Below are 12,848 nucleotides of genomic sequence, written 5' to 3'. Positions count from 1 at the left end.
CAGGAGAAACAAACCATCACAAACCAGGGAAAAACCCGCCGTACCGCGATTAGGCGCTGTCCTCCACGTGGGCCACAGGAGAAACACGACAGCACTCCTGCCCACACAACGAAAGGAGAGGGGCAACCACCCCATGCGCCCGACAGGGACCCAGCAGCCCGGGAGACTCCAAAACCGAGCATCCGTCCACCGCAGCACCACCAACAGGAACAAAGAGGCGCTTTATGGCAACAAGGCACATCCAGCGCATGACAAGCTTGCACCTGGACCGCATGCACTGCAATGCGGACTCCAAGCCATGGGTTGCGGCAGGGCCATCAAACACCCACATCAACCATGTTGCCTCCACTACCTCGTACATTCTTAAATCCTGCAAAAGAATCATGCCCCTACTGCCGAAGGAAGCACAACAAACTGTAGTCTCTGCCATGATAATGTCTACACTAGACTATTGTAATAGTCGATATCTTACGGTCCATAAGGGGTTGATGAACAAGCTACAGATGCTGGAAAATGTGGCAGCCAGACTTATAACAGCTACACCTAAATACAAATCCATCTCAGCCAAAATAAAACAACTTCACTGGCTTACTGTCAGTAAACGCACCCAATTTTAGTCCCTGTGCCTGGTATTTAAAGCTCTTCATGGCATTGGACCAGAATTTTTACAACGCCTTACCTGGTATAATGCCTAAGAGAGCACTACAGTCAGCCAACCAAAAATGTATTAGCACCCCTCGAGTAAAAAAAGGTAATTGGGGCGGAAGGAGTTTTAAGATCAATGCGGCAAAGTCATGGAACTCTCTACCGCTGAACATCAGAAATATTCCTAACCTCCTGCCTTTCAGAAAGGCATAAAAAAATGTGGCTTTTCTCTAGTTAACTGGATGTTTCTACGCCCAGCTCACTGTAGGTCGTCTCACAGCGCCAGGATACCTCAGGGTATCAGCCTGCGCTCTATAAATACAAATAACATTAACACATACAACCAATAGAGAGCGGCTGCCACACAGACATACACACTCACCGGCCGGAGAAATGCACAGTAAACCTCTGGCCAGCAGAAACTAGACCCGGCAACAGGCCACACCCATCTCGACCGGAGGAAGGCACCACCGTCCTCCGGCAAGGGAGAAAAACAGTGAAGAGTGGGCGACACAGCAGGAACAACACAGTCCCTGTACACACCCACAAGCCGGCCGGAGGTAATAATTGCAGACTTCCGGCCCGGCAAGAAAAGGGAACGAGGGAGGAACCCCAACTCAACACCCACAGTCAGGCATGCTCCCCCTCTACCTGAACAACATCTTCCCCCGCAGCTCGCCAGAGAAGAACGCGTAAGCCGGTCCCCACAACCGCCGGGACCACCCTGCAGGAAACCAAGCCGCCATGAATGTTGGAGCACACAGAAAGCACGTGCCCTACCTAACCCAGAACAATCACTGCCACATCGCAGCAGTAAGCCACCCGCCACCCTGCGCAGTGAAAAGGCAGCCTAATAAACAAACTCACGCTACACCCACCCTGCCATGTCTACAGACACAAAACAAGCATGTGCAATGCAATACGTCTTGCATTTGCGCAAGTTGGAGCTATGAGCATTGCAAATGGCAATGCCTTTTATCAATGTTTTTAAAAATAAAACATAAATAAAAGGCATTGGTATTTACAATGCCAGTAACTCAAATTTGCGTAAATGCGAGACCTATTGCACTTGAAATGCAGGCACTAATTAACCCTGTTGCAGGGCTGCACCTCCTTTTACTTTTGTTGCATGGGCTGTCCAAAAGCCCCTTTACAAAATCAGATTAAGAACTCCCAGTTGTCCAGACAGAGTATCAAAAAGCCAGTTACAGGCAATAAACTCCCAGCTTCGATAAACTATAAAATCCTCATTTTAGTGATATGGCATGAGAAGTTTAGGCATCTCTCAAACTAACAATTTTCTGGCAATTTGAGCACATAAAGTATATGAGCATAAAGCAGTTCCTAGACAGATTGGCCAAACAGCAAAATTATCACTTGCACGAAAAACAAAAAAAAAACGAACTTTAAGTTCTGCTAAAATAGAGTTTGTTTGATACAAATATATACAAAATATGGATCAGAAGAGAACCGTCGGACAGTTCTTCCTAACCATGCATTAAAGGTGTATTGTATTGAAATGACGCCTAAGTGTTCTGCCGCCTCTGAGTTCAAAACATATAGTAGCAACTTAAACTGTGCACCACTTCACGGCGCTGTATAGGAACTAGTGACATTTTTTTAAATGTACATGCACTGGAGAACTCAAATTGGTTGGAAGGGGTTGTATACTGTCAAAGGGGCCTGAAATCCTAACTCCTGAACACTGGAAAGTGAAGCTATGGGGACTCATTAGGCATGACGGTAGGCGACGCTTGCATTGGTCATTAACATCACTAGGTAAGCGATACTCCGTGCGATGCCCACAACACACATACTATAGCCAATCCCTAAAGCGCTTCCTGGGGCAGATTCTAGAAGTCTGCATTTCCTGCCAGGCAGCACCAATGCATTTTCCTGCCCTTGCTGCGGATTAACAAGGCGCACTCCAGCGACTGTGACGGAGCAGGCATGCAGAGTCCTCGGAGGGATCCTTTGCCTTCAAAACCCCCTCTTCTGCTCTGCATATGGGGGCGCCCTCCCCTCCCACGGCCGGCCCCGGCATCCCATGTTTCCATAGTCAACAGATGGAAGCCCTGCACGAGCTACGCACCTCGAAGGTAATCGTGGCAGTTCCACATGGTGTAAAGTGCTCCGTGGCTTTAGGGTCCACGAATGTTAAGAAACCAAGGGAGCGGGTGAAACAGACCCTCCAACTACATCATAGCAATCTCCAACTAAAGGAGGAAACTTCAGTTACCGAGCAGAGTTCTCGCCTCCCCTAGCAGGTTCAGACTGACATTGTCAAGGCAACTGAAGTGTGAAAAGTCCCCCTTTTTGTAATAAAATAGAAATAAAGATTGCAGCTGGCAGTTCCCATAATGAAGCTTTATCAGTATGCGGCTGATTAGGGCGTTATGCAAATTTCCCCGTGTTAGCAAGGCAGACAGCACTTTGAAGTCCATGAGCAATTCATTTGCAGAGCACACTGAAAGCGCACTAGGAACTGAAAATTATCTCCAGAGCGCTGTCAAGTAGCACAAACGAATCCAGAATTTCATTATGTAAACATCACACTTTAGCCAAACGCACAGCCTACACGAAAAGAATGCTAAGAAAAAAGTGTGGACACTCATTATGAAACCTCCGTGTCACGCCACCAGTGGAAGATCCAGTCCACGTGGACATGGAAAAAGTGGACAGAATGGTAACCAGGATGGATTAAAAAGCCTCCTGAGCAATCGTAACACGACGTTTAGCATAATAGGTGACGCACAATGATGCGCACCAATAAGAAACACAGACGAAGGACAAAGCGAACTTCTGGAACCGTATTGATTCCAAGAAGCCCTTGCATGGCAAGACCAGCGCTTGCGCGCTGCTAACGCCAGGCGAGACCTAAAGGCAGGAATATTGGAGTGGGCGGCACCCTTTTATATTGGTGGGGGCGGTGTCTACGAGGAACAGGGCCCTCATTGCGTAATGGAGATAAGGGAGAGGGATTTGGAGGTAATGAACATTGCAGTCTTTAAAAAAACAGAACACATTTGACAAGCAGCTGGCATTTGCTGCCAGGAGGCTCTGTTTTTCTAAAAAATGCTTTTTGGCACAGTTAAATCATTTGTTATTTGTGGCTCTAAGACTTGCACTTACCATCTTGGAATGGTAAATTAAAAAAACAGGAGATCTGCCGTGCTATGCCTAATGCATGCGCATGTGGGGAAACGCTTGGCATGTATACATCATTAACATCATGAGGCAAAGGGCATGCATGTGGACAAGTCATTGTGCTTTTCTCTTTTTTTTGCCGACCGATGTTATACAGCATCGCCAACAGTTTTTTATTCTTTTTGCCGCAAAGTCAATAGGTCAGCGTAGGCAGCCAAAAGGCAAGATCTGTTGATTTTGTTGATGTTTTTATTTTGCTAACTAATGTCATCAAATTCTTTTCTCATGTCTGGCGTACTATACATGACCTTTAACTTGAGTTTCGAGTTGTGGAATAAGCAGTTATTGCTATTGCATACCAAATTCACAGATCCTCTGCTGTTTGAAGTGCTTTGGACATTTCTTGAACTTATTACAACATAAGATTCTTATGAAATAGTGTGATTGTATTTACTTTTAAATACATAATTCAATTTCTTTTTTAGCATATATGGAAGCATTGAATATGCTGAAGACAGGGCAACTGTTTTTCATTCCAACTACCTTTCTGCAGTTGCCAGGTCTGAGATCCGAGATATGGTGGCTTTAGGGCACTTTATTCTTCCACCTGCATGTTTGCAAAAAGGTATGAGTTGTAAGGCACTTATGTATTTAAATAAATGGAATCTCTTAAATAATACGTTATCCCATTTAGTGCGCAATGTAGAATAATTGAACTCGTGTGGTTCCAAATGTACTAAAATCTTATATGGATTCACAATAAATTCACAATTAATAGGATACAAATCAAATGTATAGTTTCGCCATGTAAAACACAACAGGCAATAGTGTATTCTGACTGTGGGCACAAAGTTCGACTTCAGCAGAAAGCAACCCATAACGAATCCACAGATACATATTGTGATGCCATTTAGATAGAAAAATTAAGAAGGGAAAGAAACAATTACAGATGTTTGTGAGGGTTCTAAATGGTAGCAGAATGCAGGGGGCGTAGCTTGGTCAAGAAGACTGGGAGAAGGGTGTGAACTTCAGATCCCCCAACACTCACACTGGCATATCGTCTTTACTTACGTTGTATGAGAAGCAGACCATGAGGGGGCGTAGAGGGCCGTGAAAAGAGAGAGAAGTGCGGATTAATAGGGAAACTTAAAACATAATATTTTTCAAACAAACCAACATTTTTAGGCCTTCAAAACTGAGATGAGAGGAAAAGTGTGTGTGTGTGTGTGTGTGTGCGTGTTTGTTTTTCGTCAGTATGGGCATGTAAAAACCCACAGGTGAAATCTAGCAGACACCTCATGATACGCGACTTGAAAGCACCTGTACCCAACAATTTACTACAAAATACATTTTTAGATGGGGTGTAACGACTCCTGAAGCTACGCCCCTCCAAGATTGATTCCCAATAACGTGTCATGTACAAATTTTTATGAATTGTTTGTAATCCTATTGAATACTTCTGTTGTAATGTACTTAGGCAGTCTACAGGTAGACTTGGACTGTAACCCATTATGATGTACCTGTTTTCTATAATGAGGTAGTGGAGTTCCATTGAGATCCGGTATTTAACAGTCCAGCTGTGCCTGGCAAGACGGATTTTACCTCAACTGTTATTAAATACTTGTTACAAGCACAAGGCCTCTGTGTGTGGATTAAACTACGGCTTGTTTGGCAACGATTTGCCAGGAACGAAGAACGTCTGAGGTAAAAAGCCCAGCCACAAACCTATATCGTATTGAGGAGCTGACAGAAGTACCGGCAAGATAATAGAGGTCAGGAAAGCAACGGGAATGTGTCCTAGCATTTGTGTGTAGAGTGGTGTAGCAACAAAAGAAACACCGGTAATCTTCTTGTTGGTTGGTTCTTTATTAAAAACCCCAGCACAGGAGAATAAGTTGTACAGCAGACAAGAGCCTTCTCAAGTAACAGTACCAGGGAATGTTCAATGAATACACACAAACAATTCTAGATCCTAACTTAAGGTTCTATTTAAAGTGACATACTACACATCTTAAAAAGACCTACTACACTACTACAGTGACATACTGCATATCTTAAAGTGACATACTACAAGAGGCAGAAGAGGAAGCTGGTTTAACAGCAGTGTTCAGAGAGGAGAGCCGTTCGCAGTGGGAACACTAGAAGTGTGAACGCGTTCTTAAAACAAGCTGTTTAATTGCACGCTAGCAGTGTGGTCGGAAACAGGAGTGAATGAACGCATCGCGGAAGAAGGGCAAAGTGAGGATTGTGTGCCCGCTCGGCGTGTAGCTGAAGAGGAGTGGAGTGAACGCTGTCAGTTACACCAGTGGGCCGAAGTTGGAGCATGCGTTGACAACACGCACGTTCAAAGGCCTGTCAGCGGTAGGATCAGTTACCTCAGCGGCACGAAGGACGCACTCCCATTCAATTTGCGCGCGATCAAAGGCTAGTCAGATACACGTTTAGTGCTAGCCGTGAGCAAGCACTATTGGAAGCAGAGTAAGGAGAAAGAGAGATCGCTCACAGCACTGCACCTCACTTTTCTAGTACAGAAGCACAAAACATTGTTCACAAGGAACTCATTTATCTCGAACCGTACACAATCTGCAACTAGAATAGTTGCTCTTATTCAATCAGTCAAATTTCTCTTTGTTCATTTATGACCCTCCATTGAGTCACAGTGTAGTTTAGTATCACAGTTTGTATTCAACCTTGCGTATTCCCATTACTTAAAAAAGCCCTACAAACCTTTTAATTACAGATATACCTTACTTCACCGGAAGAAGGTAATTTTATTCTGTAGTTATAGTCTGTACCAAAGACGTATTTCCTTAGACATACGTCATGAAGATATTTGTATTTGGAGGAGGAGCTACGCTAGCTAACAAGATGGCCGCTTAAGCTCCCGGCTCCGCCGACCTCCGTCTTCAGACGGATGATCCTGGCACATATCCTGATTTTACGCCCGACCTCCGTGTGGATGAATCGTTGCAGAGCCTGATGGTGCAATCCCGAGAATTTTACCGGCCTGATTGACGGAGTTATACCGTGTTTTAATTCTCGGCCTAGTCCAGCGTGAGCCGGGGCCTCCAGTACTGGCCCAGCCGGGTTTCAGTTGAACAACATCGGCCGTGGGACTCGGGTTGGGTCCGGTCTCTTGCAATGAAGGTTATCCTTGCCCGATTCTGATGGCGGTCATTTGGTCTGGTTAACATTGAATGAGTGGTGACAGGACACGTCGGTGGCTGTGAGCGGGGGTCCCCGTCCCGGAGTCCCGGTTTGCCTCCGCCGCGGTTCGATGGGTTGGGGTCCTCGCTCGCGGTAGCGGAGTACAGAACGCTGCAGTGTAATTGTTAAGTCGCCCTCCGTTGCCGACCGCTCCGCTCTCTCTTGTTCCTCCGGAGAAACCCGGCTTTCCGGGGAAAAGACCATGTTTCAAATTGAGCGAGTGGAGATTGGTCAGGCGGAGTGTGAGCCGTCGCTGAGGACCGTACTGGCCGCCATCGGTGCACTACACTCGCATGTGGAAGCCATTGTCCCAAAATGATCGTTGGTGCAGTTGAGACAGGGCGAATGGGACCGGAATCTGATCCATTGCATGACCCAAAACGAGCTGAGTTTTCCACGGAGTACATTGTGACGGAGGATGAGGGCCCCGTGCAGAAAGACGTATTGACGCCAGTGGTCAGTGCGAGAATAAATAATTGCTAACTTGGGGCTTCGAAAGGATCGCTACAACCGATATTGCTGTCGACTGAGGTGAAACCACTCGGTTCTCCATTCCTGGAGACTTCAAGTAGCGACCTACGGTTTGCAACACCGTCTTTTCCCTCCCTGGCAGTCTTCTTACGTTCACAGAGGAAACAACATCGCGACTTAAGGTCGGTGAGGGAGAGCTTATGTGTGGCTGGGGTTCTCAAAGACTTAATATTTTTGATTTATTCCAGACTGAACTTTTTTTAACTCCTTTCATATTTCGATTCTCCTGTGAATGCGGTGGTTCTACTGGAAGGAGTTCGCATGAAAGATCGGAAGGGCCAAGGATGAGATTGACTGACTATACCTGATATCATGGCCTCAATGGACACGGGATTTTCTACCATAATGCTTGCGGGAGGTTGGGCGGTGTTCACAACTTCCCCTGTTTGTTTTGCCTGTATCTTCTGATAGTTTTTTGATTATACTACAGGGGTTGTTTGTTTCTGGCGGGGGGGAGGGGAGTCCGGGAGCCTGTATGACGATTTCCTCCTCTATTTTACTACTTTTAGTATTTAGTTAGTTGGGGCGACAGGCACACTGCTAGTTGGGGTTAGGCAACAGCCATATGCAGGGGTGCAGGGTGGGGGGAGGGGTTTATTGTATTGTCTATGTTTTCGTTTTTATGTTCTATATCCTATTCATATCCTGATATTGGGTGCCTTCCTGATGGGTTACCCTGCTTGGTGGGTGGACGGGTCCTGGGGGTCGTAGTGTTTGCACGGTTTCCTACAATGTGTTGCTTTTTATTGCTGCGAGCTGGGTGCGGTTGTTGTTTTGTCCACTGCTCTACCTTATTATGCTCTCCTGCCACTCGAAATTGCCATACTCATGATAATCCTGTTCCTATGGGTGGTGGACTTATGAATAATGTCGATTAGATTGGACTTATACTTATTGTACTTTATACGGCCGCACTCCAGTACCATCTCATGACTCAGCTTCTGCCTTGGGATTATCCGTCTATTTCTCGCCATATGTTTGTATAATTGTTGTTCATTCCATGATGTAAGACACCTGCTGTTGATTTTTCTTGTTTTTTCAATTCATTAAAAGATTTATAAAAAAAAAAATATTTGCATTTAAGTTGCACATTCGAAGTGGTATTGTGAACCCCAGTGAAGTGACCATAACCTATTTTAGTGAGTACTGCGTGACATAGTGAAAAAAAGAAACAGGTTATTGGTGAATTTCAAAAGGACAAGCTCAATACAATAAATAATAGTTTAGTTCAGGCTCTCTCTTTTGTATGGTGTCGACGGCGTTTCGACCCTCTCAAGATACGGGGTCTCTTCAGGACTGTGTTTCTGGGCACTAAGAGGGGAAATCATATAAGTATTGGTTCTAGGAAATACATGATACAAGGAATTGGGCTAATTATAGATGTGTACTATGGCTTACCAGTACAGCACTGACAATTATTCTTATAATGTCCTGGATGTGGGATGTCTGTTTAAATGAAGCACAGGAACGATAGATAGGCAGACCTGTAATCAGGGAATGCCTTATTATAATGGTATTTTATTTTATAAAATCGGTGCACACCAATGTGAAATACGGGAGGCAGGCTTACTAATGTTCTGATTCACCAATTGATAATTGGGAAGCCTCAGGGTATGGATGAACCCCCAGTGTTCACTCCATGTGTCTCTATTCACACACGTTCGATGACCCACGCTGTAAACCAAATAAATAGATCGTGGGCATTTGGTACTCAATTACGAGTGAATTATTTTAAGCAGTGCCGGTAGTCTCAAGGCTCCTTACTTACTTCGGTGTCACCTTTACTGCTCTCGATCGAGAATAACTCCTGTACGTCAGCCGCCTGAGCTACGCGACAGTATAAAGTCAAACCGGCTGGAAACAGGACCCGCCAGTCGTGCGTTGCTAGAAAACCACTCTTCTCCTTGCTGCAGCGGTCATCTTTTAGTGCTCTTGTTTTACGGGATGATAGGCTGAATAATCAACCTCATCAGCAATTGGCCCATGTATACACACTTATGTCAATGATAGGGTGGTACTTGGAAGTGGACGATACAACAGAGCTGGTGGCTCTGATCGAGCTATGATCGATCAACAACGGTTCCTTGATACCTTCTCTATACAGATGACACCCAGCTCATTTTCTCCTTTGAAGGGGAGAATGCGGTGTCTCAGGAGACCTTTCACCACTGTATGGTCACCACGGCAACTTGGTTGAGTAACAACTCGCTGCAATTCAACAGCTCCAAGTCGGAGGTGTTGCATTGCTCAGCGGACCGGGTCTCTCGGCCTCTGCCACAGGACTTTTGGCCCCCCTCCTTTCAGGGCACGGCAGCTACCTCGGTTCGGAACTTGGGAGTGACAATGGAACCTAATCTTCAACTGGATGGTTTCATTGACAAAACAGTGTCTACCTGTATGGGTTTGCTGCGTTCCCTATGGAAGATTCTCCCTCTGCTCCCCGCCCATGCTAGACCAGAAGTAGTGCGCAGTATCATTTTAAGCAGACTTGACTACTGCAATGCACTGCTTCTGGGGGCACCTGTCACAGCGATAGGTAAGCTACAACGAGTGCAGAATTTCGCGGCCAAGTTAGCACTTTCCCGTCGACGTTTTGACTCATCTTCCGCAGCACTTAGAGACTTGCATTGGCTTCCCATCCCTCAGCGGATTGAGTACAAAGCTTTATGCCTGGTTTTCCGGGCCTTGCATGGATCGGGACCGCTGCCCTTACAGGAGATGTTCTCCTGGTTCACCCCCACTAGATCTCTCCGATCGGCCTCTGCCTATTTGGCTGTTGTTCCCAAGATTCGGAGAAAGCGAATGGGTGGCCGCTCTTTTGGCTTCACGGCATCTACGTTGTGGAATTACCTGCCACTGTCGCTCAGATGCTCAGGAGACCTTCTTTCTTTTAAAAAAGAATTAAAAACACACCTGTTCCCTAGGTCAGGGTAGTCTTTTTTTGCTGATACCGCATTGACTGTGCTTCAGGATCTGTTTGATCACAGCGCCAGGATGCCCGTCGGGTGACAGAAGCGCTCTACAAGTGTGTTATACATACATACATACATACATATGCAGTGAAGTAGCATAATAAGGATAACCAGTGTGAATGTATTACAGTGTGTAGCTAATTCATATTGGGTAGACAGGGTCCTGTCTAGCTCAAGAATTAGTCCTCTAGTCTATCCAGATATGTCTTAGTGTAAGCTATCCGTTATGGATGGACCCACATTTATCCACTTGCATTCCAATGTTTGTAGGATAAGTGAGATGTCTCCACCTCTAGGTAGTATTTTTACTCTCCCTATCACTTGCCATTTTAAATCATTGGCAGAATGCCATTTTTCTTAGTAGTGATCAACTACTAGAGCATTCTATACTTGGCAACGGATACGACTCCGGTGTTGGCAGATGTGTGCTTTCACGGGTTGAGTCATTGGCCTATGTATATCAATTCATAGGGACACCAAATGCAACACATAACATTTGGCGTAGAACAGTTGGTCAGGTCACGGAGTTTGACTTTGGTGTTGCCATGTGTGAAATGTTTAGTCTCAACGGTGAGGCCACAATCTACACAGTTCCCACATTTGTAGTGTCCTGTCAGTGGGGGAAGTGATCATAGATCATGTATGTTACTTTTGTCTTGAATCACACTGGTATCCGAATGGACTAGATGGTCTCTGATATTTTTGCCTTTTTTGAAGGAGAACATCGGTAAGTAACGACAAGAGTTCAGAGTATTCAGTGTAGGCCAATGTCTCTTAATGTTTTTCTGTACCTGAGTACTAAGTGCGCAAAAGGTGGTAACGCACACACTTGTTTTGTACTTTATTTTATCGTCTTGATGAGTAATACCTCCAGGGGACTAAACCATGTCCTCTTCATTGAGGTTTTTACCAATCTCTTTGGATATCCTCTCTCGCTTAGTCTGTTATTGAATATATTCGCTTCTCTGAAGAAGTACTCCTTTTCTGTATAAGTTCTTGAAAATTGTCCATAAGGTAAGCCATCCTTCAGAGCCCTGGGATGGAAGCTGTTGTATTATAACAGCGTATTTCTATCTGTCGGCTTCCGATATAGTGTCACATTCAGATCATTATCGCAGCATCTTATTTTCAGGTCCAAGAATAGGACCATTTCTTTGTTTTTATGGTATGTAAACATCAATGCTGATTGGCATGTATGTAGGTCTGTGACAAAAGAATGTAAATTTTCTTCAGTGCCAGCCCAATTGAAGAAAATGTCGTCAATATAACGTTTCCAACACCTTATATTTGTCAAGAAAGAGTTGTACATGTTAATTTATTTCTCTTCAAGGTCACCTACATAGAGATTTGCTAGATTAGGTGCAAAAATAGCTCCCATTGAAGTTCCAAAAGACTGTTGGTAGTAAGTAGATTTGAATCTAAAATAGTTCTTTGTGAGCGCTTTGTGAGCGCTATTTCCAGCAGATCAGTAATGAACTTGGTGGGAACCTCGACTGGTGCTGGCCTGCTGTTCAAACTAGCTTTTATGACATTAATGCTGTCCATTTGTGGGATATTCATATATAACGAATCAATGTCCATAGTGACCAAGATCTCCTCCATAGGATTATATTCCATATCCTCTATCAGCTTTATCATGTACGTGCTGTCTCTGACTTATGTGGGTAGAACAGGGATATATGTTTTAATGAAACTATTCATGTAGTGTCCATGGGGTTCTTCCATGACTGATCCACATCCGGACAAGATGGGTCTTCAAGGCGGATTATTGGTATCTTTATGTACCTTGGCTAAGCTATACAGGACCGGAGTCCTCGGTCATCCTTTGTTCAAATAGTCAAATTCTTGTCTGGTCAGGAATCCTTCATCTAGGCCACTCTTTGTGACTGATTGAATCTATTTTTTAACATCTGCGAGGGGATCTCAAGGCAGTTTTTTTGTAGTGTGCAGTGTTATTTACTTGCCTCATTATCTCAGCTTCATATTTAATTCTTTCTTGTATCACGATCCTTCCCCTTTATCTGCCGGTTTTAGGATAATGTTTTCATTGTTTTTCACGGAGATTAAGGCTTCACGTTCAAGTTTTGAGACGTTGTATGGGGTGAATGTTTTTTGTTCTTTAAATTTCCCAATTTCAGGTGGCATCATGCTGTCGGTTGGTATAAAGGTGGATTTGGGTTGCATAAATCATCTGGATCTAGACAGGATTTCTTCATGATTGCTAAAGAATACTCTCAATCTCAAAGTCCTAAAGAATTTGTGTAGTTCGGTTTGCAGTTTGAAGAAATCTGTTGTTTCCGTCAGGACATAGGATAAGCCTTTACTTAAAAGCAACAGTTCATCACT

At 44.6% G+C, this 12,848-nt stretch overlaps 1 protein-coding gene across 2 annotated transcripts in view; it reads left to right on the top strand.

Moving 5' to 3' along the window:
• The window catches only part of TERB2 (telomere repeat binding bouquet formation protein 2), a 446,275-nt gene that overhangs the window by 141,899 nt on the left and 291,528 nt on the right, over positions 1-12,848 (top strand). For both annotated transcript variants that reach the window (XM_078684969.1, XM_078684968.1), the window contains exon 3: positions 4,278-4,417. In XM_078684969.1, the coding sequence (XP_078541095.1) occupies positions 4,278-4,417 (140 nt within the window). The remainder of the gene's footprint in view (positions 1-4,277; positions 4,418-12,848) is intronic.

Source organism: Lissotriton helveticus, chromosome 3_2 (genome assembly GCF_964261635.1).
Source record: "Lissotriton helveticus chromosome 3_2, aLisHel1.1, whole genome shotgun sequence".
Taxonomy (NCBI): domain Eukaryota; kingdom Metazoa; phylum Chordata; class Amphibia; order Caudata; family Salamandridae; genus Lissotriton; species Lissotriton helveticus.
This window is presented reverse-complemented; position numbering and strand designations above follow the sequence as displayed.